The sequence below is a fragment of the Amia ocellicauda genome, chromosome 21 (genome assembly GCF_036373705.1).
Source record: "Amia ocellicauda isolate fAmiCal2 chromosome 21, fAmiCal2.hap1, whole genome shotgun sequence".
NCBI classification, from domain to species: Eukaryota; Metazoa; Chordata; class Actinopteri; order Amiiformes; family Amiidae; genus Amia; species Amia ocellicauda.
In genome coordinates, this window is record NC_089870.1 from 18,464,320 (window position 1) to 18,489,626 (window position 25,307).

Below are 25,307 nucleotides of genomic sequence, written 5' to 3' on the forward strand. Positions count from 1 at the left end.
TAACACTTTCTGGGAATATGTTGGTTGTCTGTCTCAACGGTGAGCTGAATTTCAAGGGAGATAATTAGCATTGTTAATGCATTTGTCACAGAAGCAACCTGGGACTTTATGGGTTTAAAAATATCACTTTTAATGTTTTTTCCAGAAATTTCAGACCTGCCTTCATTCCCCAGTTGGAATAAATGAGTCATTCAGAATCAGACCTAAGCACTGTTTGTTTCTGGGTTGAATCCAAATCTGCCGTTTTGTAGTATTGTGACAACTCATACAATATCTTAAACTGGTCTCATTCGACGGCATGAATCTGCACAGTCGACTGCTGAGTGGCTCCTCCTGAACCGAAATGCTCAAATTCATAAACAGATCTGTTAACTATCGATTCGATCTTTATAAGCTATCTCCTTCGGCAAGATGAATGTCAAAGGGTCTCGAAGGGTCTAGTTGCTATTATTTTAAGATATATGGCCTTTTACATTTTACTGCAAGCCGTTACCCAACCGAGCCAAAGGAACACATCTGAAGAATGGTCCTGTAACCAAGCAGGAGGTTAATGGAGGCATCTTAACCAACATTTGAGAAGAGGCAGATCTGGGCTCATAAATTATGTGTGTGCCAGTCTTGGTAGTGAAGCCCAAAATCTTAAACCTTGTTCAAGTGATGATTAACTGTGAATCAGAATGAGAGAATACACTTACCAGAGGAGCTTAGGTTACAAAAATAAGGAGTGTTATTTAGTTTTTTTTTTCTCCAGGCACCTTCAAATTAACTGTGTTGAAGGTGATAGCTTACAGCTTTAGCGAACCAGGGGAATCAAGAAAAAGAACACATCAGATTCTTAGTCAAATACACATTACTAGAGTTTTAAATGTAGTTTTAGTCAACCAGGTCCTGTCTGTCAATATAGCTGTATCTTAAAGTGCCTGATGTCCTCTGATACGGTGAGACCCCAGAGAAAGACTTAATCTCCGTTTAGGCTGAAGGAGGTTTCCAGTGATTAAGGGAGGGACAGACGACTGTTTTAACTTCACACAGAAATCACCAGTCTCAGTCACAAGCAGTAAATTGTGTTCCATTAAGACAAATTAGGAGGTTACCTTGTTTGGAAAGATAAAGCAGGAGCCCTTGCTGTGTGACACTAAACCTCCCTCCCATGTCTGTGTGTTGGAACAGGTACAACAATGTAATCTTACCTGAAATATGAGATTTTTATCACTGACCAGACACCTTGCTCGGTCATCCAGTTTGGAGGGACAGTCTGATCTAGGCAGGGTCTTGGTGGTGCCTTACACCTTCCACTTCTTAATAATCATCTTGACCGTGCCCTAAGTGATATTAAAGGCCTCTGATATGTGTTTATAACCATACCCCGATCTGTACCTTTCAACAACTTTGTCCCGGAGGTCTTTGAAAGCTCCTTGGGTAGGATGTGGAGATAAATTAAGATGAAAAAACATATTAATGCATTTTAATTCTATGCTATAAGGAACCAAAGATGAAACAATAACTAAACCACCGTGTGTCTCGGTGAGCATAGTACTGAGGTGCCAAAGCATTATAGGGCATGATGGTAATCTTATATTTTATGAAGGACAACAGATGGTGTACAATGCTATTGTTGAGCTCTGGTGCACCAAGGTATTGTTCGGATAGAAGATGAGCATCAAGACCAGCACTTAAGTTTCTCTCTTTTTTTTATTTTGAGGACATCAAATAGTACCTAAGTCATAACTGTAACATTATAGATTAAATAATGCCAGGTGGTGGGCAACAGCACACAACAATGGACGACGTCCTTAGTTTGGCAGTTTCACAGTTAGCTTGTGTGTCAGGACTGGACTTCCTTCTCAATCGGAAAACACAAACTGCAAACAGAAAATCACTTGATTCAGCCTGAGTCTGAGAGACCAGGAACACAAAACTGACAATCGGATATCTGTTCAGGAAGTGTATATTATATTTAATGAAGATATCTACTTCTTGTACAGCATATACAAGCATTGTAAATAGTTATATGGTGCGTGTACCCATACAAAAAAATGTATATTTTTAATTTTACTTTTTACATGCCAAAACCACACAGTCCCTGACCACCGTCCAGCGATTACTCAAGATGCATCTGTTCACACTGTACCTATAATAGAGCAGCTTTTTCTGCTGTTCTGGCTGTCCGGCACTCTTGTCATTTTGCACTCTATATAAGTATACTTCCTTATGCTTCAGCTTACTTCTGTTTTACTGTATTTTCTCCTCTCCCCCTCCTTTTGGCACATACCTTAGACTGCATTATGTCTGCCCTTGTTAAATATTGCTAATATTTAGTTCAATATCTATCGACTGGCGGCTGCAATGTGTAAATATCTGTATGCAACATGTGTGATCCGTGTGACACTTAACAGCAGGGCAGTCGCCGCTGGTCAGGGGGAGACGGCACGACTTCGACAGCAGGGGAGGAAGTCGGGGGCATGCAGCATGGCAGGAACTCAATTTTCAAGACCATGGCAGACTCCCAATTCCTGGGATGACTCAAGGGATCAGGAGAAGGATTTGGACAGTCTGTCCCAACGTCTTCCTGGGCACAGCATGTCAGAATTACACACAACGATGGGGCACAACTCCAAACATGGTCAAAGCGGACAGGAGACCGAGAAAAAAAATGAGTCTGTGGTATTCGTCAGATATGTGATGTCAAGCCAATCAAACCATAGTGAGGCTTGTGAAAGGTCCATGAAGACGGTTATCATTTACTGACCTGTGGTTAGAAAGGTCACCTACCTGGAAGCTCATTGCAGCCTTAAAGTTAGAAGAGCTGAAGGTTAAATATTCAGCTACTGTAAAAGACACCGCAGTTCAGATATAATCGAAAGTGACTCTTATGCTAAACCAGGAAATAGAGCTCTATTTTCTATTGTGGCAAATTCGCTGCCAGTGTTTAATTTCTAATTGTGATGAATAGGTTTTGTGCGAGGGTTGGTTTACCCTTCACACCAGCCAGGGCAAAGTTTTAAACCCACTATCCTTTCTTTTATGAGCAAAATGAGCCCATTTCCTCAGAGGATTGTGGACTCTTAAAGAAATGACTGTAAAATTGTAAACATCATCTCTGAATTTTTTTTTTTTCTCATTAACATTTCATTTATTTATAATGACACTTCATTTAAGTCATATAAACAAAAAACATTGTCGGATTAAGACTTATCATTTAATTAGGATGTATGCGTATTGTATTTTATAATATTACTGAACTTTGTAATGCTTTGAAATGTTTCTTGTGTCATGTCATGCTAAAACACACACACACATATATTAAAAATAATAATAATACTTACTATTTTAGTTTCAGCACTTCTAGTATGTATTGCTTCATAATTTTGTCAGTGACGTCATGTCCTCCCGGGGTTGCGATGGAGGAATTGGCCCCGGCACGCCTCCGTAGGCAGGTAAATGCATACTTTTCAACTCTCTCTACTGTGTAGTGAGTAATTTGGGCCAAATATAACATGGAAAGAAATATATAAGTATACCTGTCAATATTAATAGTATAGCATTACTTGTTTGTTCTCTATGCATGTTTATAAGCAATGTGTTGACTCGGCAGACTAAGGGTAATGGTGCTCCTAAGGGTAAAGGGGAGTCCATTTGTTTAGTGTTTTTTCCCCACATGTTGCACAGTTGTCTTGCTTTTTTAAGCGTCTTTGCTTCAGTTTTAGTGTGACAGGTGTAATCACTGCTCAACAGTTACAACATGCAACACTTTTGAGTCAAATACTTGCTGTGTGAATTAATTTGCAAGTTAACATGCAGCCACTTTCCTGTAAGAACACTACATGTGCGACAATTATACCGTTTTATATTTATTTAGCACAAAAAAAGCAACACATACAGGAGAACAATTACAAACTGAGACTGGATGCGATTGATCACACTACTTACTAACTATGGAGCATCGAAAGTCCTCTAGTTCATTACATTTCTTATGTTTTGTTGCTAAATGTAAGACTTAAGGGTTTTGTGTTTTATATTGTAGACAGCTTTGTAATCTGTTTTTGTTTTGGGTATTTGAGAATTCATGTCAAATATAAGCAGAAGTAGAGAGGTTGATTAATGAGATCATTGCTACTCATTATTGTGTTTATTTTGCTGTTATTTACCCCCTAGAAAAGAAGATCATACAAAGAAATAATGATCAAAGTCAATAGTACATATCTGTACTTTGTATGGATTATGAAAATCCTCAATCCTATACCTGGTCTCAAAATTAAACCTATTACAGTAAAGAATCTCCACTCCATTCATGCATTTCTTCAAAAACTCTTAAAAAAAAAAAAAAAAAAAATCTAATTCTAATATCATAACCTAATATTAGCTCGTCTTCTGGATTGTTATTGTGATTTGGCGAACATAGTAATAACATATCCCTGTTTTGCCACAATATAAACTTGTCATGAAGTCCATTATAATAACACACTCTCTCAGGAGAATGATTCACACTCTCATTAGTGCAGCTACCGATCTTTTTAATTTGTTTCCTTGCTTAATTCGTCTGTTAACCTGCCTTATTTGTCATGTGCTGGATCTTCTTTGATCTTCTTACCAAGCTGTTGCCTTATGACCTGCATGACTCCATTTAGTTAAAGACAAATGTCCCTTCTAGGTGAACTACTAGCACTGTCTAAAAGGAGGTTGAGCACAAGAATCTCATCTGTTGGTTTATTAACTTGAAGGAGTGCCCTTTGTAATACCGTGAAATGGAAATAAGTTATGACTTAGTAATGATGAATCAAATTTAAATTAAACAAAATGTAATTTACTTATCGCTTAAAATATAAATTGCCCAGATGTAGGTTATGGAGATAAATAACAAACACTACATTAATACCCGACAGTATGTACATGTGTGCATCTCCACAACTTGTCAGTGTGAGTGAAAACTAAACCATTGCTTTTGCTTTAATATGGGAAGTAAATTTCAACATTTAATGCAGGACCTTAGGTGCACAGTATGTCTCCAACACAAGCAGACGATTCAGTAAATGTACAGGTTGAAAAGAAAGATAAAATGATACTTACCTTATTGGAAAGAACTTATATATAAGTCTTCCTGTGTACCTACCTACCTACCTACTGATCTGTCTATCAAAAAAATAATTAATAAGTGAGTAGATGAATGGAAAAGGTAATTCAGAAACCTGTATCTCACTCCATGAGTTTGGCTGCCAGCAACTCTGCCTGCTACCCACAAAATGCCAGGACAGAGAAATCCTGCTTGCTCATTTATCAGCAGACAGTCTAGGTTTGCAGTGAAAGATTAGAAAGCCTATTAAACTTCCACAGGGGTGCTGGAACTCAGTCTGTCTTGTTAAAAACAATTTGACTGCCCCAGTAAGTGCTTATTTCACTCTTTACTCTAAAATGCCAAGAAGGTTATCAATCCATCGTAGCTGATAGATGGAGGACTTTGGTTAGAAAGTACAATCAAATCGACAACACAACACAACAAACATTCAGATTTAATTAGAGAGAGAAAAATGCATGTTTTCTCACTGATGTTTGAGATCACACTTTCCTTATAAATAACATAAAACTCGGCCAGCAGGTGGTGCTATGCAATGGATATGACCCCGGGGTTGGGAAACACTAGTTTATGGAGTACATCATTATTTGGGGAAACCCAGTGGTCAACCAGCATTTAATTTATATTAAGATCTCCACTATTCTTATTTTATCTAAATATCTCACAAGTTGTAAATCATATTTTTGTTCACTTCTTACTTTTTACATATCATTAAAACAATCACTAACTTAAAATATGTATTGTAAGGTTTAAATAAGATTAACTTATTGTGCTTGATTTTATTATTCATATTCAACAACTTTCCAGTTGAATGTTTATTTTATTTTCAGTTTGAAGCAGATCTTTAATCTGAGATACTGTAATTAATTGAAAAAATATGTTGAAGAAAGTAATTATATTTTGCAGTACATGCTGCAATGCCAAACTAAGAATATGTTTTTTTCCCCCTAAATGACATCTAATATTTATCACCAGGGGGACTCTCATCATGTAAGACAAAGTATACCGGATGTAACATAAATAATTATTTTAATAAATTCTAGATTTTTTAGAAAATGTGCATAATAAACCAGTTCATTAATGGGTATGATTGTCTTGAATGTGTGTGTTAAATGACTGCTGGGTGAATGAATGTCTGTTGATATAGTCGTTCAGCTGTGCTTTGACTACATTCAGTTGGAGAGGCTGATGCATTCATTTTCATGTTGCATGTGTGTGTGTCTGCATGTGCATGTCTAAATGTATGGATGTGTGTGTTTGTTCTGTATACTTAAAATGAATCAATGTAATTAAATACCATCTGTTTTGCTAATGGGCACATAAAAGAAAGGACCTTTACTGAATTTTCAGACAGAAAACGTAATATCAGTATTGTACGTTAAATTGCAAGTAATGTTTCTATCACCCACTTGTTTGAGATTTGTTTTATATAAAATCCATATTAAAGTTAATGTAACTGACGTAGGCAGTGTGAAAAGTCAGGCGCCTGGTCTTTTCCAGGCTCATGGAAAGACACGCATTCAGCACCATGGACAGCAGGCCGCCCCTCTCTCCCCCGACCGCTCCATCCTTCTGCCTGGGTCTCTAACTTCACAAAGCGGTCACATTCATTTGTTGCACACTTTTTTAGGACGTAAAAGTACATTTCAACTGCTTTTTACTGAAGCTGAGAGTTGCATGGCTGCCAAACATCGTGTGGGGGGAGGGGTTTGAGATTTAGACAGATGTGTAAAGGGTTTGTGGGGTTGTATTAAGAATAGACGCAAACTCGAAATAAAAATGCATCATCATTGTACCAGTCAAACAATATAAAGCAATATAGATGAGGTTTTTTCTGAATCCTGTCTGAAACTATGTAAGTGTAGCACATCCTCCTTCTCTTGTCCGATATGCAGGATTGCCTCATTTTGATGACATATTTAGACTTGTTTTCCGTTGGTTTTACTGCTTTATGAACTATCCAATGTTGACTTGTTGTACATTTAAGATTGATGTACGATTGCTATTTATGTTGCACATTGTCTGATCATGTGGAATAAATGCTTCTGGTTTGACAGCATGAGTACGTCAGCTACATGTCTTCTTAAAAAAAAAAAGACCACTATAGTAAGTGTTATTGGTGGTAACATCCCTTTCTCTCTGCGCTTTCCCTGCACACCTTGAAAAACAGAAAAGGAGGCATCCGTTCAACGAAGATGGAGTAATGCAAGGCGGTTTCGTAGAGTTTGAGCCAAACCAATGTGTTTTTAGGAACAGCCCGTTCATATCACCTTTCCCTGTCCAAGTTGGTGATCGACTGCATATTTAAACCCTCCAGTCTGGTCTTTTTGGTAGTGGTCCTACCCTAGCTATGCCTTTAAATGGCGTGCAGGGTGCCGAGGAGAGGGCGGACCCGTGCTCTGTGTGTGTGTGTGTGATTCCCTATCAGTCTTACTCTGTAATCTGCTGTTCTAGACACAGGGACGGAGGACAGCTCTACAGCCTGCAAAACTGCCACTAAGCATCGCATCCCCGTCACAGCACTCTGGACCTACAAACCTTGCGCTGTAGGAATGCCATTTGGATTATTATGCATTGGATATCTTTGCTATAACTAAGGTAAGGAGTCGTTTTAAAGCTATTGTTTCATACATGGACGAACTCGCAGAAGAATGCAAGTGGTAGGAGAAGGACCCCCCCACCCCACCCCCTCCAGTTTTATTTTTTACTTTGCAGCTGTATTTACTTTTGCATCGGTATCTGTAGTGATATTATTGCACCCGACTGGCTCACTCAGAGCTCGTGTTTGTATTATAAAGAGATTTTGCATTATGGAAATCATGCATATAAAGTCAAAAATTGTAAACAAGCATCATCGGATTTAAACTGGGCTCATATATAGTAAAAGTTAAAAACTTAACAATCGATAATAGTGCACATATTCTTTGCCCGAGCAACGGGGAAATAAGTAGCTGTATATGATCATATATGTATATTCCGCAAATTGTATGCCTGTGTTTTTTCAAGCATAAAAGTGGTGCATTTTTTGAATGCCTGGTGATTTGCGAGCCCACAGCCCAGCTCTGACGGGGCTGTGATGAAGATCATGTTAAAACCACGGCTGCAAATGGGATGACTTTCATATTCTTGGGGTACAAGATAAAGCCGGAATTTGGGGTTGGAGGAAAGGGGGGGGGACGATTGAGGTGGGGAAGAGGCAGAAAGGACATTTGTAGAGGGATTATAGGAGACCATCGGCGATGGAGAACGGGATCCTTATGGAAGGCGCACTCCATCCACAGGAATCCTTTCGCGTCCAAAACAGCATCTCTAAATAATACATGCGAGCTGTCCCGTCTGCCTGGTGTGCAGGGACATTTCCAAAGTGCCCCAAATGTGTGATGTAACCTACAGCCAGGGTGTACATTGAAACCGCACACGTCTGCTTGGCTTCTGCAAATAGAAAATAGTTTTTAAAAGTGTGCGATGTACATTTTATATAAGGAAAGAAGACGTTGACTTGTAAAAATGTCCAAATAAATAAAATCGGGGGGAATTGACCTTAACGCTGTAGTAGAGCACTTCTTAGTCACCATGTTAGCAATGTATGAACCTCTGGGAAGATGCTTTTTTCGGCAATGATTGTACTGAAATGATGCTGTTCTGGAAAACTGGTGAAGTGACAGTGTCGCTCTTTTTTCTGGACTTGTATATTATTATTATTATTATTATTATTATTATTATTATTATTATTATTATATGCGTTACAACAGTGAATTGCCAATTATTTGTTACATTATCATACTTATTTTCATCAAAAGGCATTATTTAGGGCAATGTCCCTAATGTGGTTGAGTAAAATAATACAAACGTATTGTTTATGTCTAAGGTCATTCGATGTCGATGATGATTATTATAAAGTTGAAGCATACTTAACATAACGCGATACTGGTTTGCCACTACTGGGGTGTAAGATTTTGTCGCTATACTGGGATGACACAATGCTGGGCAGGAGGCAGAGGCGGACATGTAGGCAGACCTGCAGGTAGCAGCACATCACAGGAACATGAATCCTACCAGATTACTTTAAAACATGTTTAAATGTTGCTCAAATTGTAGCTGAAAAAGGGCGAAGTGCAAATCTTACATAACATTTATATATGTTTATTTGTGTGTGTGTGTGTGTGCGTGTGTATATATATATATATATATATATATATATATATATATATATATATATATATCATGTTGCTTTACCTTAATACCAGCGGGAATATAGTAACTGCATTAACTTTACCGTTAATTAAGCAATAACTTCTCGATTCTTGTTCTTGCATTTTTAATTCAGTATGATTTACAAACTATAAAATTGTACAAATATTGAGTAGATTAAAAACTTTTGAAATATCAGATTTAACGCCGGTGTAAACATTATGTATATTTTTTGCCTGGATCATTTTCCAGAAAATGTTGGCAGGGGTTTCTGATAGTAAAGGGGCGACGGACTGCCCTTTTGTAGTAAAGGGACTGTGTGCCCAGAGAGAGTGCGTGTGTGTGTGTGTGTGTGCGACATTTCTCTCCTTCTCTCTCTATGTACATATTATATGTATATGTAAAGTATTGTACATGCACATTGTATATCGAACACCTGTCACTTGGATGTAAGGAAGCAATAATATGCTACAATGCTAATATGACCCCCTAATTACTCCTGACTCTCTGCTGACTGTAGCAGCTGATGGGAGAGCCGTTCGTGTCAACGACTTGATTCGTGGCGAAATTGCGCCCATAACGCTCTTTATGACATTTAAAAAATAATATTTCTACATTTAAATTGACAAGGCTTTTAACATGGAAAATGCATTTGTTAAGAATAGTGAACATGTCTTTATTCTCACCTTCAGTGCAAATCGTTTGTAGTATTACTGTAATGTGCGTCGTCTTTAATTTAAATTTTTTGTGTTTGATTTGAATACATTTAGGTTGATATTTTAGTTCTTTCCCCGACACCGTCTTTTAAGCATTTGGTGTAAAAGCAATCTGGCTCACATTGAATGGTAGCGACTGTGTCTGAATTGATCCCGTTATTTCCAATATTTGTATTTTTTTTTTTAAGAAGAGCGAATATTGATATGGACAAAGACCCCCCACTTTTATTATGACGCTTTTCATTTTAGTTGCTCTTATAGTTACTTACTCACTTAATATGTTGGAAAGACTATACAATTTATTCCGAGTACCCATACCATTTTGACTTTTGAAAAGGCCATACTAGATTAGAACAATCATTTTGTTAAAATGAATTATTTAAATAACCCTCACCTGTCAAAGTGACAAAACATGTTTAAAATATAATACACTGACTAATAACATACAGAAAGACAGCACCTGATGTTTCAATGTGTATACCTATCAGACATGCATACAAAACAACTAGGCCTATTGAAGTACTTTAAAAAAAGGCAGGTAAAATTTAAATTTCTAATAAAATTAGACTGATTCAGCCTTTACTGAATTGTTTCTGTTAACATTGCAGATATATAATACATTATACTAGTAGAGCTTAGACACGTATTTCAGTGGGACAATATAGTAGATTGACAAATTGACAACCTACTGATTCTCCCTGTCTCAGAGGGAATGTGCAGTAGGTTATGCTAAAATGCCCTCCTGTTGAGGATGCTGCGGACTTCAGTAGGTTAGATAAGTACTGATAAATAAAATTGGTAGTGAGGCCACCAAACAGAGTGACCTTGCAAAGTGTTGCTAGGTTCTGCGGAGAAATAGCTCTATTTCTAGTTAAAGAAGGGTCAAGGTGCAGCAGACAGAGAGGATTGACAGCCCAAAATTATTATTCTAATCTCTGTGTGTTTAATCTCTGCCTTTCTTATACAATATATAATTAGCAGTGTTTCTTTGTTGTGTTACTTATTCTTAAAGGTATTAATGTACTTTATGCTGCAGGAATCAAAGACCAAAGCATTATTGAACTTTCAATTAATTATAAGTAGAACAAATTACCCGGGGTTAGACAGGAATGTATCTCAGGTTCCCCGCTCTCTTACAGTCTGTCCTTTTTCAATGCTTTGTTTATTAAAAAAAAAAAAAAAAAAAACCCAATCTCAAACGTGCTATAGAAATGACATGCAGCTTCTCAGTGGGACGTTTCCTGCACACACAAATGCACACGGTGCTGTCTATAGTTTAGCCTTTTCAGCCCTTACTCCGGTGTCTTCAATGCGGTCCTTTTAACAAAAAGACCAAACATATGGATGTCAAAGAGATGTGAGTGATGCTGCTACAAGTATCAGTTACCAGAACTCAATAGCTCTCTGCTTGAGCTAAATCAACTATGCAAGGCAGGTGGTTAAAGGTCTGCATTATGTTTCACAGTATTGGAACCATTCTGATTGGTTCTTCTATTGTCTGTAGGAGGCCGCTGCCTATCCCGGCGAGAGGAAAGTGGCAATATTATATGCATATTAGGTTTCGCTTTGTATTTTACCATGAAATATGAGATTCTCTATTGTAATGCCTGTGTTGCTTACATGGTGGGGAACAAAAGAAGCATATGACTTTTGTAAGTGATCAGATTAAGTTAATCTCATTGCGAAGGCAAATATTCAATTTAAAGTGTCAACAGAGGTTTTCGATGTCTACACAGAGGAATTATTTGATGTGTTGATAAGTGCAGCTTTAAAAGGTTAATTTGCCCAACCTAAACCTAATAATGTGTAATATCTTAATCATTAACCACACCTTTATTTTTCTATTTGATTGTAGCAGTTTTTATAGTAGGAGATTTATTGGGTCATAGAAATGGGTTGAATATATTTAAATATCAAATTACATTTTAAATATTAAATATTAAACTGGTCTTGATTCTACAATGTAATGCCTTGGAAACAGCATAGTAAATGGATATCTGAAATGGATGTCCATTCCTTACTTAGAAATGTTCTGGCTTGTGTACAAAATAACAAATAAAACCTGCAATGCTCACATAAATACATAAAATACTTTGTGTGTGAATAGTATTATAGTCCTGAATATTATATTCTCAAAGGTTCTGAATTGCATCTAAGAATTATTTTAGATTTAGGATTGTGGTTACAGACTTGTATCACAGAATTAAATCACATTTAAGCCCTGAATACACAAACATTCATAGTTTTTTTTGTAAACCAATATCTGATATAATAGATATATTAAAATAATATCAAACAAAATATTTGGGGGGGCAAAGTGACTTAACACGTTTTACAATGATCTGCTTCCTTAATTTTTTTGGAATGATCCGTTTCCTGACTGCAGCATATTACAGACTTTAATCTATATGCTATCGTATCAAGGAATTAATATGCCCCCTGGAAAAACTGTGCTAAGTTGTTTTAAAATGCATCGGTAGTGAGGGATTTGAATTAATTTGTAGTATGTAGGTGGACATATGTATTTTAACTGTTTTCCAGTTCTTTCTTTGCATTGCATTTCTGGTGGAAAGCCTTTAATTTTCTCGTCATCAGATAAAAAGCACTGCAGTATTGATTGATAGCTGTGTCTGCTATGAGAATAATGTGGGTAATTTTCAGAGCAGATGACCGATAACACAAAAGAACCTTTTGAGAAAATAGCTGGAAAACTTTTAATTAGATTTTGATACCAAGTGCTTTAACCATTTCATTGCCCCAGTGAAGCAATCTCAGGAACAAATGAAATCCACTGTAGTTTAAATGAAGCTTTCCTACCCTCAAAGAAGCAGATACACAATTTTACAGACACTTATCAATAGCATTGCAGATTATCAAGAGCACAGCATGTGAGAGTTTGGCTCCAGCTGGGCTCAGCTTCCTGCTGTTTACAACTGTAACAGGGAGAATGCCCCAGCCAAAAATAAAGACAAAAATATATACAGAAGTGTTGGTCGTATTTTATTAAAAATTGTGCAGTATGTTAATAAATGTCCATATTCTCACAGTATGCTTGTGTTTTTCTTTTCATACAGTTTGGAAATTGGAGGACTCAAAGGAAGACATTTGCATCCTATGGACCAAACTGTTCTCAAGCCAATATGAAGACTGATGTGTTGATTCTAATGAAAGTCAAAAGAACCATTTCTCCGGGACGTCTGTGTCTGTATGTCATCAACTGTGTGATCTGAGGAGAAAGTTCAGTATTCTGCTCAGTAAAAGCAGAGATTGCTTTTCCTCCTCACTCGAAACATTGTCTCTGGAGGGAAGTAAAGTTGCACACAGTCGTACTCTTTCATTAACGTCGATTGGAACATTTCTTCGTCTGAATGGCCTTAGTACTTACGCTTATTTTTTAAGTTACCAATATACGTATAAAAAGGATTGTTGTTTGGACCAGCTTATTATTAAACCTGTGTACGTTTTTTGTGTGTAATTGGTGGATATATTGGATATATCGTCTTTCTAACCAAAGCAAACTCAATGGTATCTGGCTGTTAAGGATTATCATTTCCCATTTGCCGTTTACAATGAATCCCATCTGCTTTTCCCTGAAGGTGCACTTGCTGCTCAGTACTTTACTAGGCCTGTGTCTCGGCCTTGAGTTTACAGGGACTCCTGGCCAGTGGGCCCGCTACCTTCGCTGGGACGCCAGCACCAGAAGTGACCTAAGCTTTCAGTTAAAAACGGATGTGTCCACAGCCCTGCTTCTCTACTTCGACGACGGCGGATACTGCGACTTCCTACAGCTGATGGTCGTCGAGGGGAAGTTGCAGCTGCAGTTCAGCATCGACTGCGCGGAGACCACCATCGTCTCGGATAAAAGGGTCAACGACAGCAACTGGCACTTCGCCATGATCAGCAGGAACAACCTGAGGACTGTCCTGGTTGTGGACAGCGAGACAAAGGCTGACGAGATCAGGCCACAGAGGCAGTACATGAATATCGTGAGCGATTTGTTCATTGGAGGCGTCCCCCAGGATATCCGCTCCTCCGCGTTGACGCTGCCCCCCGTCAAAGACCAGCCCACGTTTAAGGGAATTATCACGGATCTGAAATACGGGAACAAGGAGCCCTCGCTACTCAGCAGTCAAATGGTCAGACTGGACATGGAAGGCATGTGCACAGAAAACCCCTGTGAAAATGGAGGGAGTTGCTCAGTGGCCGATGGAGAACCAAAGTGTGATTGTTCCAAAACAGGATATATAGGACGATTCTGCAATGAAGGTAAGGATACCGATTTATTCTAAAATGTTTTCCCCTGTTGGTAAAGGAGATCCTGACCATTCCAGCTTCCTGTTAATTTGTGTCATTCCTCCCGTGAAGGTAGAGGAAGGACAGTCTTAGTCAGGGCAGAAAAGGTGCTTCTAAAACCGTTTTTCTTAATGAAGGTTTCTTGTGGCATCACTTAGTGTGTTCCTACAGTATCTCAAGGAAACTGTTCTCTCTGTGCGTGTGTGTATTTAATGAAACCATTTAAGACAACAAACCGATTTGAGGAGTAGTCCAGTTCAACTATCATGTCAGGATTTCGACTTGAACGGCAGCTTTCCCCTTGAGTACCTTGTGAAAAGTGAGTTTGTATGGTGGGGGAAATGCTCCCATGCTTTCATTCGTATTCCCCCTGGAGAGATGTCTTCTCCAGAAACCCAGCCCGTCTGTGTTGTGAAATATGGGTTGCTTGCTTTGATTCAGTCACATCCTTTTTCCCTCTACAGCTTATTTTGTTCTGAAGCAACTGGTACGGAGAGAGGCTGTGTTCTTTGTTTTTTTGCCCCCCATTTTTTTCTCCAGCATTGTTAACACAGTTGGATTTTTCACTCAGGTTTTAACAGTAACCTGTCTTTGATGTTCTGCTACACTATATTGCTGTGCTTTTTTTCTGGGGATGTGCAGCCCAGTTTATTTATTTATTTTTCATGTTGTAATCAATATATTTTAAGCTGCAAACAGATGATTACATTGCCTGTGTCAGCGCTGAGGCCTTGGCTGAGATAATGCACAATTGCATACACATTTATTAATCAACATTAATCTGTTATAGACATATTTGATCAAGAAGTAATCCCCTGCCCTTTCCAATTTGAAATGAAGATTATAATATTGATGCTTTCTAAGAACTACTAGCTTGGACATTATTTATATGGTCATATGTAACATTTACAATATATGTCTTGTTGATTAAGAGAGACATTTTGAATAACCTGTATTCCTATTAAAAATCAGTAAAATAGGCCTGGAATTGATCTCTGAGTCTACAACAGAAAGTGAACAGAAACTAGCTAGCAGGTTTAACGGTTACTGTTCAAGCTTGTTTTATTTTATAACTTGCTTTTCTTCCTTTACAGAAAGCGGTTTGTCAATGCCATCTTGGATATCGTTTTAATTTGATGTTCTTCTCACTTATGTTGCATCGATGTTAAATCAATGTTAAATGAGAACTGAAAAGGGAAATATAATGTAATAAATGTCTGATTTCCTACACGTTTGTGGGGGGTGGGATGGGGTTGGGGGGCGAGGTGGAGTGAGAAACAAATTACAACTTAATTTTTTTCCCATTAAATATATTTAGATCCTGCAAGTCTTACCGAAACTTAAGGTACACGCTGGTTTGTAACTAAAATAGTCTTTATCTCTGTGTTTCTCTTCCTTTATCAAGGGTTCACAGTTAAGATATTATATGTTCACGATACAGTATCCTTTTTAAGTTGCTTATAGGGAGAGCAAATCGCTTTTTCACTTTTTATTCGGGGATAATGATCTACTAAAGTTGGTCTGTCAGATCATAACAAAAGGATACTGTATCCAGAATGTTGAGAGTTCACCCAATCAGCATACAAGTCTAAATACCAGGGGTTCTTGCAATAGCTGCCCCCTATTCTGGCACTTTCCATGATTGAAAGTGAAACATACTTTCTGGGCCCTCAGATATGGCCAGCAGCAGTTAAGATGACAGTGTGGAGGACCTACATCAGAGTCTTTTCATTGCAGACACATCATACCTGAGAGCTTTTGGACTCTGAGAAAAAGTGAAATGGCACAAATGTGGATTTGGCTCATCAACATTCAGTACATCCCCCAGGAGGTCATTTGTAGATGCTTACACTCTGTGTGATTTAGATCACGTTTAAAAATACATCCATACAATGTGTTCAGTGATGTGGGGGGTTATTGTGTAGCTGTGTTGTTTCTGTTCAGTTTCAATAGGTTTTTGTTACAGTTGTATATCAGTGTTAAACAGTGATTCTCAGCATATCATATCCAATTTCAGGGGCTGGACATCAGCAGTAGACTGTGTTGGTCTTAAAGCCCGGTAGCAGAATTATGTGGTATAGAGTGGACAGGCATTTCAGCTTGATTTATTATAGTTGTGCCTTTTTGTCTTGTACTGTTGGCTCAGTCCAGCAGTCTGCTGATAGGAGACTTAAGAGTAAAATGTAAAAACATCTTTGATGGGGCTGAAGTTGCTAACATGGGTTCTAACAATCATAAAAAAGAATAACCTTGTTTACAGGGTCACGCACAAGTTATGTTGATGGACAAGGAACAGTCACTTTAAACGCTTCGCCAAGTCAACATGAGTGTGCAATACACACAAGTCAAAAACACTTACCACCATTTCTTAAAAAGAGGACTGAAATAATGACTGTTCGCCTGGAGCCATTTTCACACAGAAAGGGAATTCGATTTGCTCTGGCACTACATTTCTGCCCAGTATTTACCACTCTGTGCGCCCATTTCTTCCCGTAGCATTAAAGGAAAGTAGTAACGGTTCTCCAGCTGTTTTAAGACTATGCTAATTCCCAAAATTAATTGATGCAGCTGTTGAATAAGCAACGAATAGTTAAGAGGGAGAATAGGACAAAACCAATGCATGAGCATTATAATCCTTCAGACAAGATTGGAAACAATTATTTAAAACGTTAATATTTAAGTAACTTTTTCGCACCAGTAGATTAATTGTGTGTGTGTGTGTGTGTGTGTGTGTGTATGTATGTATATATATACACACACACACACACACACACACACACACACACACACACACACACACACACACACGCACACTATAAAGTTCATGCTACATGTTCTAGCCTGTATTTGGATATAACTACAACAGGCGTATAAATACCTCTCAAACCAGGCAGATGGTTGAAATGGCCCCAGAAATATTTGCCTCAGATAAAACGTATGTTTGGTAGACTGTGATGATTGAGATAGCCACACTTAATATTATCTGAAAATCTGTATAATCTGAAGGCAGATTAAAACAATAAACATTTGGCAACAAAACAAGTTTTCAATCTGTCATTTTTTTGCAAAGCACAATATATTAATAACTAACTGTGCTGCAGCTCAGATTTAAGCCAGGAATAGCTGGCTGTGTGATGCATGCTAGCTATGGGCATACTTAAAATAAATACAAATAATAAATAACACTTAATTTAGATATTTATTATATTTTTTAAGAATAAAGAATGTAATCTGAAATCTTAGCCAAATCTAAGTAATGGGCTACATAGTCATTGTCTTTAGAGAAGTAGAATTCATATAAACTAGTCACTCCTGTTATAATTGATATTTAGACACAATTACCACGATTTCTATGTCTTATTGTCAGCTCGTTCAGACAATACTCTGACAATACAGACAATATATATCATTCATCATTATGTAATTATGAATGATAAATGCAATTAGAATCATATGACTGTATAAAATATAGAAATAGTGCCCAAAACCTCAGCCCTTGGAATTAAAAAGAAAAAAGCCCAGGAGATACAATAATCTTTTTGTATAAGTAGGTCAATAGAAAAAAAAAAAAAAAAAAAAAAAGCTTATCCGATCCAAATTAAGAGAGAGCTTGTGTCATGGTCAAATCTGAAAACAATGTTTGGAATTTACTCTGACATCAAAAATGGATCGGAGGATTATGGCATGACAATTTTTCATTTGAATCCGACTGCCACACATCAGACTGAGAGATGTAAAAGCATCGGTCTGCGATAATAACAGTGCCGACGTATACGGCGTCGAGAAGGCGGTCACGTGACACTACTTCACACTGAGCCCTTTCAGGTGAGAGTGGGAATTAAAGAAATAATGTGTGTGCACCCTTCGAATGGTACGTGAAGGTTTATTGAATTAAGTCGGTATGGTGTAGGAGTTGGAAAAGCAAACAAGCCCTTTTGGTGATAAGATGGCTGTATAGCCTGGTTTACAGTGTGGGATTATCCAGACTTGTGCTGAATGTTGTGGGTGCTTACTGTAATAAATGAAGATTAGAAAGTGTGGAGGGCAGAGGGGAAGAACTGGGGCCGACAACATTTTTTTATTTTTTTATTTGTAGATGTTACCCAAAATTGTCAGTGAGAATCATAATACATTAGAGTCTAGATTTTCTCAGTGTTTCACTTCCTGGATGCAAATATTGTTGACATTCAGAGCTTAGAAGACACAAATACTCCAGTGAGATTGATATACTATTTTATTTTCTCAATTGTAACCTAAAATAATTAAATTTATTTATGTATATGTATGTATATATATATATATATATATATATATATATATATATATATATATATATATATAATATATTTAAGACCCATGACATTGGTGACACTTATTCGTTTTTTATACAAGCATAATAGAAACATTTGCATTTCAGTATTTCTAACAAAAAATTAAAAAAAAAAAAAAAAAGACACGATTAGCAGAGATGACTCACTCTTTGAGATTTAAGGGTAGCAGTTCAAATTAGTGCAAACCAATCAGCAAGGGGCACATTAATTAGAATAATTAGGATGTCTTGTGAATTTCATCTGAGGAATAGAAGTCAAACCCCAAAAAATGCACTTGTGAAACACTGGCATCAACCCCTTAGTGTTTTCACTGCTTCTCTCAGTCTTTTGTGCTCGGAAAGGATGGAAACTCAGAAACGTCACATCTGACATTATTGACATTAGTCAGGTTCGGATTCGCTGGATGGCAGCAGCAATAACAAACACACAATTCGAATGAAATGTTACCGACACATTCAAAGCTTTCTAAAACAGAGTAAGCAAGCAGCCTATACTGGAGATAAGCGATTAACATAATGTCATGTGCAGAGTTCAGGCATGCCAAACTTAATTACGTCTATAATAAATTAATATCTAATAAATCACAGATTTGCTAAGTGCTAAAAGCATTTCATTTACATTTGGACATAAGTCGTTTCTTGTCAATTTCCTCCGTTAATGGCTATTTGTGTAAAGGCTGATTAAGAATCCTTTTAACAAACATACAGCAAATTTAGCAGCTCTTCTACATCTCCGTTTAGCAACTGAAAAAACATCAGTGTGCTTGGCAGTCATGTGACATCAATGAGCCTGGAGTCTATAGAGTCCACTGCTGGGATATTCCCAAGCAATGATGGATGTAGAGGTTGGTAACAAGTAGTTAAACAGCTTCAATAAAGAACTTCCCCTCTGGGACCTTTTCAAATGTAGATTAGCTTTGGTGAGAAGTGGTGCTCTGTGGTGTCAAGCAGGATAAGCTTCAAATCCTCAAAAAAATCTATTTCCAATGTTGCCCCTTTTCTGAATTATTGATTGTTTAAAAATGGAACTATGAGGAGATATTTCTGTGTTTAAAAAATAACGATGTATTGAAACTAGAATCTGATAGGGAGGTAATGTTGTTTTATATAAGCTAATGGGGGCTTATGCAAGTAGAATTGTATCACTACAGTTTAATATTTATACCTCGTGCAATTGATCAAGTGCTGGAATTAAACCAAAAAATAAAATGTGCCAGTATTCACCCGACAGGTCTGTGTCTGCAATGAAAATAAATAAGATGGGTATAGGTCTGAAAATGTTGGTCGCATTTTTATACACAAACCCCACAACATCATAAATTCATTTCCACTTTAATGGAGCATGGTATACCACTTGCTTGGATTTATGACTGAAGTTGTATGTGGGGGAATTTGTGCTATACTAGAAACTGAATATTTCACAATATTCGCAATGTCGTCTTGCTGGGTTTCTCTACTTGGGTTTCAACGGTGTCGATCTGGTTCCAAGATCTTTGCTGGACAGATAAGATGATGATGATGAGTTATTTATTGACATGCACAGTGCTTATACACTTGCATGGAGACAGGAGTGTCTTTGTTTTGCATGAAAGTATTTCCATGCAAACATATGCAGAGTGTGTCTAATGCTGAAAACTTTTCCGTCTTTTTTTTGTTTTGTTTAATGCAACAGCAGAGGTCAACAATATTCCAGGTGAGTGTTAAAGTGGAGCTCCTTATGATACAGGCTCTATCGCCTGAAATAAATTAATTGTTTACCTTTATTTGTAGCTGAGAAATGTGTTGCCCTTAGAAAAAATTATAATAATTTCACCATGGACAACACAAAGTAGCCTAACATTTTTATGAATTTTGGTTTCTGAAGAAAGAATGAAAATATGTTGAATATAAAACCTAATTAGTTTAGGAACAGATGCTTTACATTAAGTATCTGCAAAGTCCCTAGTGATACATAGCATTTGCAGTTCTTGATGGAGATGTAATCTAAGTTTATTGGAAATATAACCAAAGCCAAAGCAAGGAATACATAAAAACCCATGTATAGCTAGATTCAGACATTATTCAATATAACATGCATTGTAGTCTTACATAAAACATGAACTGCCTGTAATTAGGAAGTTTCCTTTATGACATGTTTTAGTAATGAACCTGGGATTGTGCTGCAGAACGACTGTATGCAAATGAAAATGGACAAATTGATATCCCTCCTTTAAATTAACTTTACATTTAAATAAATGAATTGTGCCAGAATGTGCTTAATCCCAAATAAATAATGTATTATAAACACCTTACTGTCCTTGATTTACTTTTTAAACAATACTCTATTGTTTTAAACATTTGTATTACATTCCAAATCAATATTCTTAATATTAAATCAGCATCTACCTCATACACTGTATTACATGTAGCTAGTTTATAATGCTTATCTATTTTCCAGCACATTGTTAAAGTAAGGAATGAAAAAACATATTTCAAATAAATCAAATTTGATTTCACCGGGAATGCAAGTAGATAGGAATTGATATAAATCTGTTCCCGGAGATGAGTAGATAGTTCTCTTTTGCCTGAATTGAAACTGTTCTGTCCTACAGCAAAAGCTTTTCAATCACCTGTGAAAAGCTTTTCTTTAGTGTGATTGATGCCATGCTTTTCCTCCCAAAGCATGTGACATCGCAATACCGAAAAGTATTGAAATGTGTTTCTCAAGTTGTTCCTATCTTTCGCTTCTTAAAGGTTTCGCACATCTGATGATGGCCGAACAAGGTATGCTCTCCTCTTTTTCTATCTTTTCTCTGTGCTCATGTCCTCTGCTTATTTAAATGGGGAAAAAAAGAGAAAAAAGGTTTGCAGTGCTCAAATGTATATCCCCTGAATAAGTGCTCTTAACTTTTTAATTTATGCAGTGATTTGAATTGGTGCAACACATAAGGACAGGCTATGGAGTTGTCCGTGCATGACCACAGCGATACAGTGCAAGCTACACATTTGCAAGCTTTTGTCGATGGTCGTTTAATGCTACTTCATCTTGCTTAACTTTCAAAGTCCAGAAAGAGATCGAGGTTGTTTCTTGCATGGCTTCAAAATCAAACCCTCTGTTTCATCTCACCTATAATTGAAAGGATTTGTATGCATTTGCTGCCCTTGAAATCACTCATTCTAATTCGATTTGGTTTGCATTTTGTGAGTTTGCCATCGCATGTGTGAAGTTTTTTCCGTTTGCCATGTCAAGTATGCTTCAACAGTTCATAACACCCAAACCCCCACGATTATTTTGCAGTTCACACTGATGTTGTGTTGATAAGTGTGTTCCTTTCCTAAATCTTTACAATGTTTTATCCTTCCCCTTTCTCGTTGCTCCTCAATTGTGGATTTCATGCATACTTTTCCCTATGGGACCCCACTCTCCATTTCTATAGGTAAAAGCAAAGGTAGATCCCTCTTTCTTTACTTTGTTCACAGTGAATGTTAAAAGCACTAAATGTATTTCAGATTATGTTCATGCACCTGTTTGTGCTGTTATCACTGCTTTGGTTTTGTGATTGTAATTTTACTAATCAAACAAGGAGTGTTTGATGCTGGGTATGCGATGAATATACCCTTTGTTTTCCTGATTTGGTCTTCTTTCTATGAGCTAAAAGGTGTTATTGTGCAGTGCTGTTGTTAAATAAATAATGTGTGGTGTCATATTAATATAATAGGGGTTAAATACTGGAATTTAAAAGCAAAAAGCTAAGAGTTCACACATATATGTAGTGACAAATGAAATTAAATGGGCGTATAAAGCAATGGCTTTGAGCTATATTGTGAAGTGGTTTTCCTTTGGTAGCTGATGGGAGTATTAGGGCCACAATAACTATTTAAATTAAAAAAAACTGGTTCAATGAATGTCCTGTAAAGATTAAGAAATGATTAACAATGGACAATTAATTTATGAAGTACTACATATTTTAACAAGCAATTACAACAATACACAGCAAGTATATTGATGCCCAAATAACTAAACCGTTTCCCATTGCACTGGTAAATAGATTATTCTTTTTTTTTCAATGCGTAATTCTACTCAATTAAAGTACATTAAACTTGCTAATAATTCACATTGTGTGATGCTGTTCCCAATAGTGATGTTACATATCCGGTGAGAGCTCTAACCTGGAACATGATTTGCTTGAATTATTGGTTGACATGAAAGATTATAATCCTAACACTGTGTAGTATTTGCAGTGGGCAGCAACGTGGCCACTTTGTGTCACCTGTTAGTGGCTTATTGTTATTTTAAAAGACAGTACTGTGTGAGGTAAGTTACTTTTATTTGAGTTCATTTCTGTCGTATTGCTAAACAACAGTTCTGCTCTGGATCAGCTGTGGAAGAGAAAAGGGCCGACTTGAGCCTCAGATTCTGCTTGCTGGGAGCATTTGTGACCTTAAGCAAATATTGACTTGAGTATCCCATTGTCATTCAGCCCCGGGATTCCTCTGAAGGCCTGCTCTGGGTTGAGCTGGGCTCTGTGATGGCTTCTTGGCATGGACTTCCCTCCAGGGTAACTGGAGATGGCCTTGAGATTGTATTTTATTTATTCTTTTGCATTTTCAGTCTGATTTGAGCCTAAGTATCTGGAGGTGAATGCTTTGAAAGGCAGTTGAATTAGTCCACTGAGACATATAGCTCTAGCCCTTTGTTTTTAGAGCTTTAAAAGCTGCTCTGACTGCCCCCCCACCCCTTGCCTTATTGAATTATTTCCCTCTTTGACTGTGATCCATGTGCAAACATCCCTACTGCTGTAATGCTATCTGCCCATCTCCACAGCACTATATATGTTCAATTGTCATTATTGTTATGCTATTTTGTAGGTGCTTTTTAAATATTTGACTAGGTATGCAGCGTTACTGTATCTAACAAATACAAAGTATGTGTTTTTTTTTAATTTATATCAATTTATAGCAATATCAAGTAACAGTTCAAGTGTTCTCCAAAGTACTGTGTTGCTGATTTATGGCTAAATGAGAAGACTGACAACTTCCCATTGTGTGGTTTTCATAGCAAAAAAAAAAGTGAAATTCTAGAATTCAAGAACGCGATTTCACTTATTGTTCTGATTATTGACTGAGGTAATTCAATTGATTCGTAGACTTTCCATTATTACCATCCCATGTATAATGCACCAGAAAAAAAAGAATCATCCCAATTCACTATTCCATTATCCCTCATTCACTTTTACCCCATCCCACTATTTACCGGATCCTTGGTTACTAAATCTTTCCAAGGCAGCATGTACATTATACCAAATCCACTGCTGTCTTGTTGAATTAAGAGGACAGAGCATTAATTTTTAATCTTTTTGCATCTTGGCAGCAACAGATAATGAATAACAACATAGGAGTGTTTCCTGAATCCACAGAAGTATTGTAAATTGTTGAGAAAGTCATATAGACATTTTGTTAGCTTTTTATTTAGTCCATAAAAGTTTTGTGCTTTTAATGTGGTAATCTCCTTAAGAAGAAACATCGGAAAATTAAAACACAAATTAATTCATTTTACACAATCAGTCCAAAATGAGTCTGCTACTTAAGGAGTGGATGGGACAATTGGCATACTTTCAAAATAAATTTGCTTTAGCAGTTACTCATTGATTTAATGGCACTTACATTTTATGTGTATGTGTGTGTTTGTGTTTTAACCCATAAACCGAGTAATCTGAAGACATTATCTTTTAAAGCCAAATCATCATCTTTATCTGCCAAATCCACAAATGGAGGACATTTTATATTGCTTTTATTTGACCTAGTTTAATAATTTTTATGAAGAACATACACACAGGTATCTGAAGTATATTAAACCCTAAAATCAAACTTGAGATACTAATATTCAGACTCATATTTTTTCCCAAATAATTATTGTACAAACCAGAAATTAAAAGATACATTTTTGTATTTCCAGTTTTATATTATGCAATGTCCCTATACATCTTGCAATAGTAGTGGTTTGCAAGGTTACTCTACCGTATAGTTCATAAAAAACAAAAGGTGTCATCTTTATATTTAGCATTCAATTCTGTGAAGAATTGAAGCAATTATCTCACAGGTGGAAGAATTAAGTGTGAGCAGAGAAATGTGGTAGGATTAGAGAGAGGATTTTTTCAGAGAAGAGAAACTTATCTAACAGTCGATGAGACAGCTAGTTAAAACCTTTTGGAGCAACATGGAGCTCAGAGCACCAGCTGGCGTACTAGCCCAGGGCTTTTTTTGGGATCCAGTGCACTTTTTTAGTTTTCAGAAAGTAGTTATTTCAGTCAGGTTTCAATGCTAAGACGTTAGCATATGTCAACAGCGACGATAGGTGATGAAAAGACAATTGTGAGTGTTGGGATTGTCGTTGAGTTCCATGTGGGGTGCTGGTGGTTTTCCCTGACACCTGCACTGTAGTGTCATTTGGAGGATATTGGCTTTGCGTTCGTTCCCTCGTGTACCAGGGAATCTACTTCAGCTGTCTGTTGACTCTGCTCCCAGATGTCTTAATCCTAACCAGGACAGGGTTTCTCTTCTTGCAGAGAAATGGGTCCTCCTGGCATTTTCTCAGCCCTCTTGGGTTATGTGTGTTCAAATTAGTGCTGGAATAATGCAACCTCGCAATGCAATATATCTTGTGGTTGATTTTATTTCACGTCGATGTTATTTTCTGAATGTCTGTAGTCAGATTCTATTCTGTTTT

At 37.1% G+C, this 25,307-nt stretch overlaps 1 protein-coding gene across 9 annotated transcripts in view; it reads left to right on the plus strand.

Annotated features, from left to right (window-relative positions):
- The first annotated feature begins 13,461 nt into the window (after positions 1–13,461).
- The window catches only part of nrxn3a (neurexin 3a), a 328,954-nt gene continuing 317,108 nt past the window's right edge, over positions 13,462–25,307 (plus strand). For all 9 annotated transcript variants that reach the window (XR_010805140.1, XR_010805144.1, XR_010805142.1 and 6 more), the window contains exons 1-3: positions 13,462–14,244; positions 20,274–20,294; positions 21,335–21,364. Coding sequence is in view for 2 of the 9 variants with exons in the window: in XM_066694072.1 (XP_066550169.1) it covers positions 13,548–14,244; positions 20,274–20,294; positions 21,335–21,364 (748 nt within the window). In the remaining 7 variants the exon portion in view is untranslated. The remainder of the gene's footprint in view (positions 14,245–20,273; positions 20,295–21,334; positions 21,365–25,307) is intronic.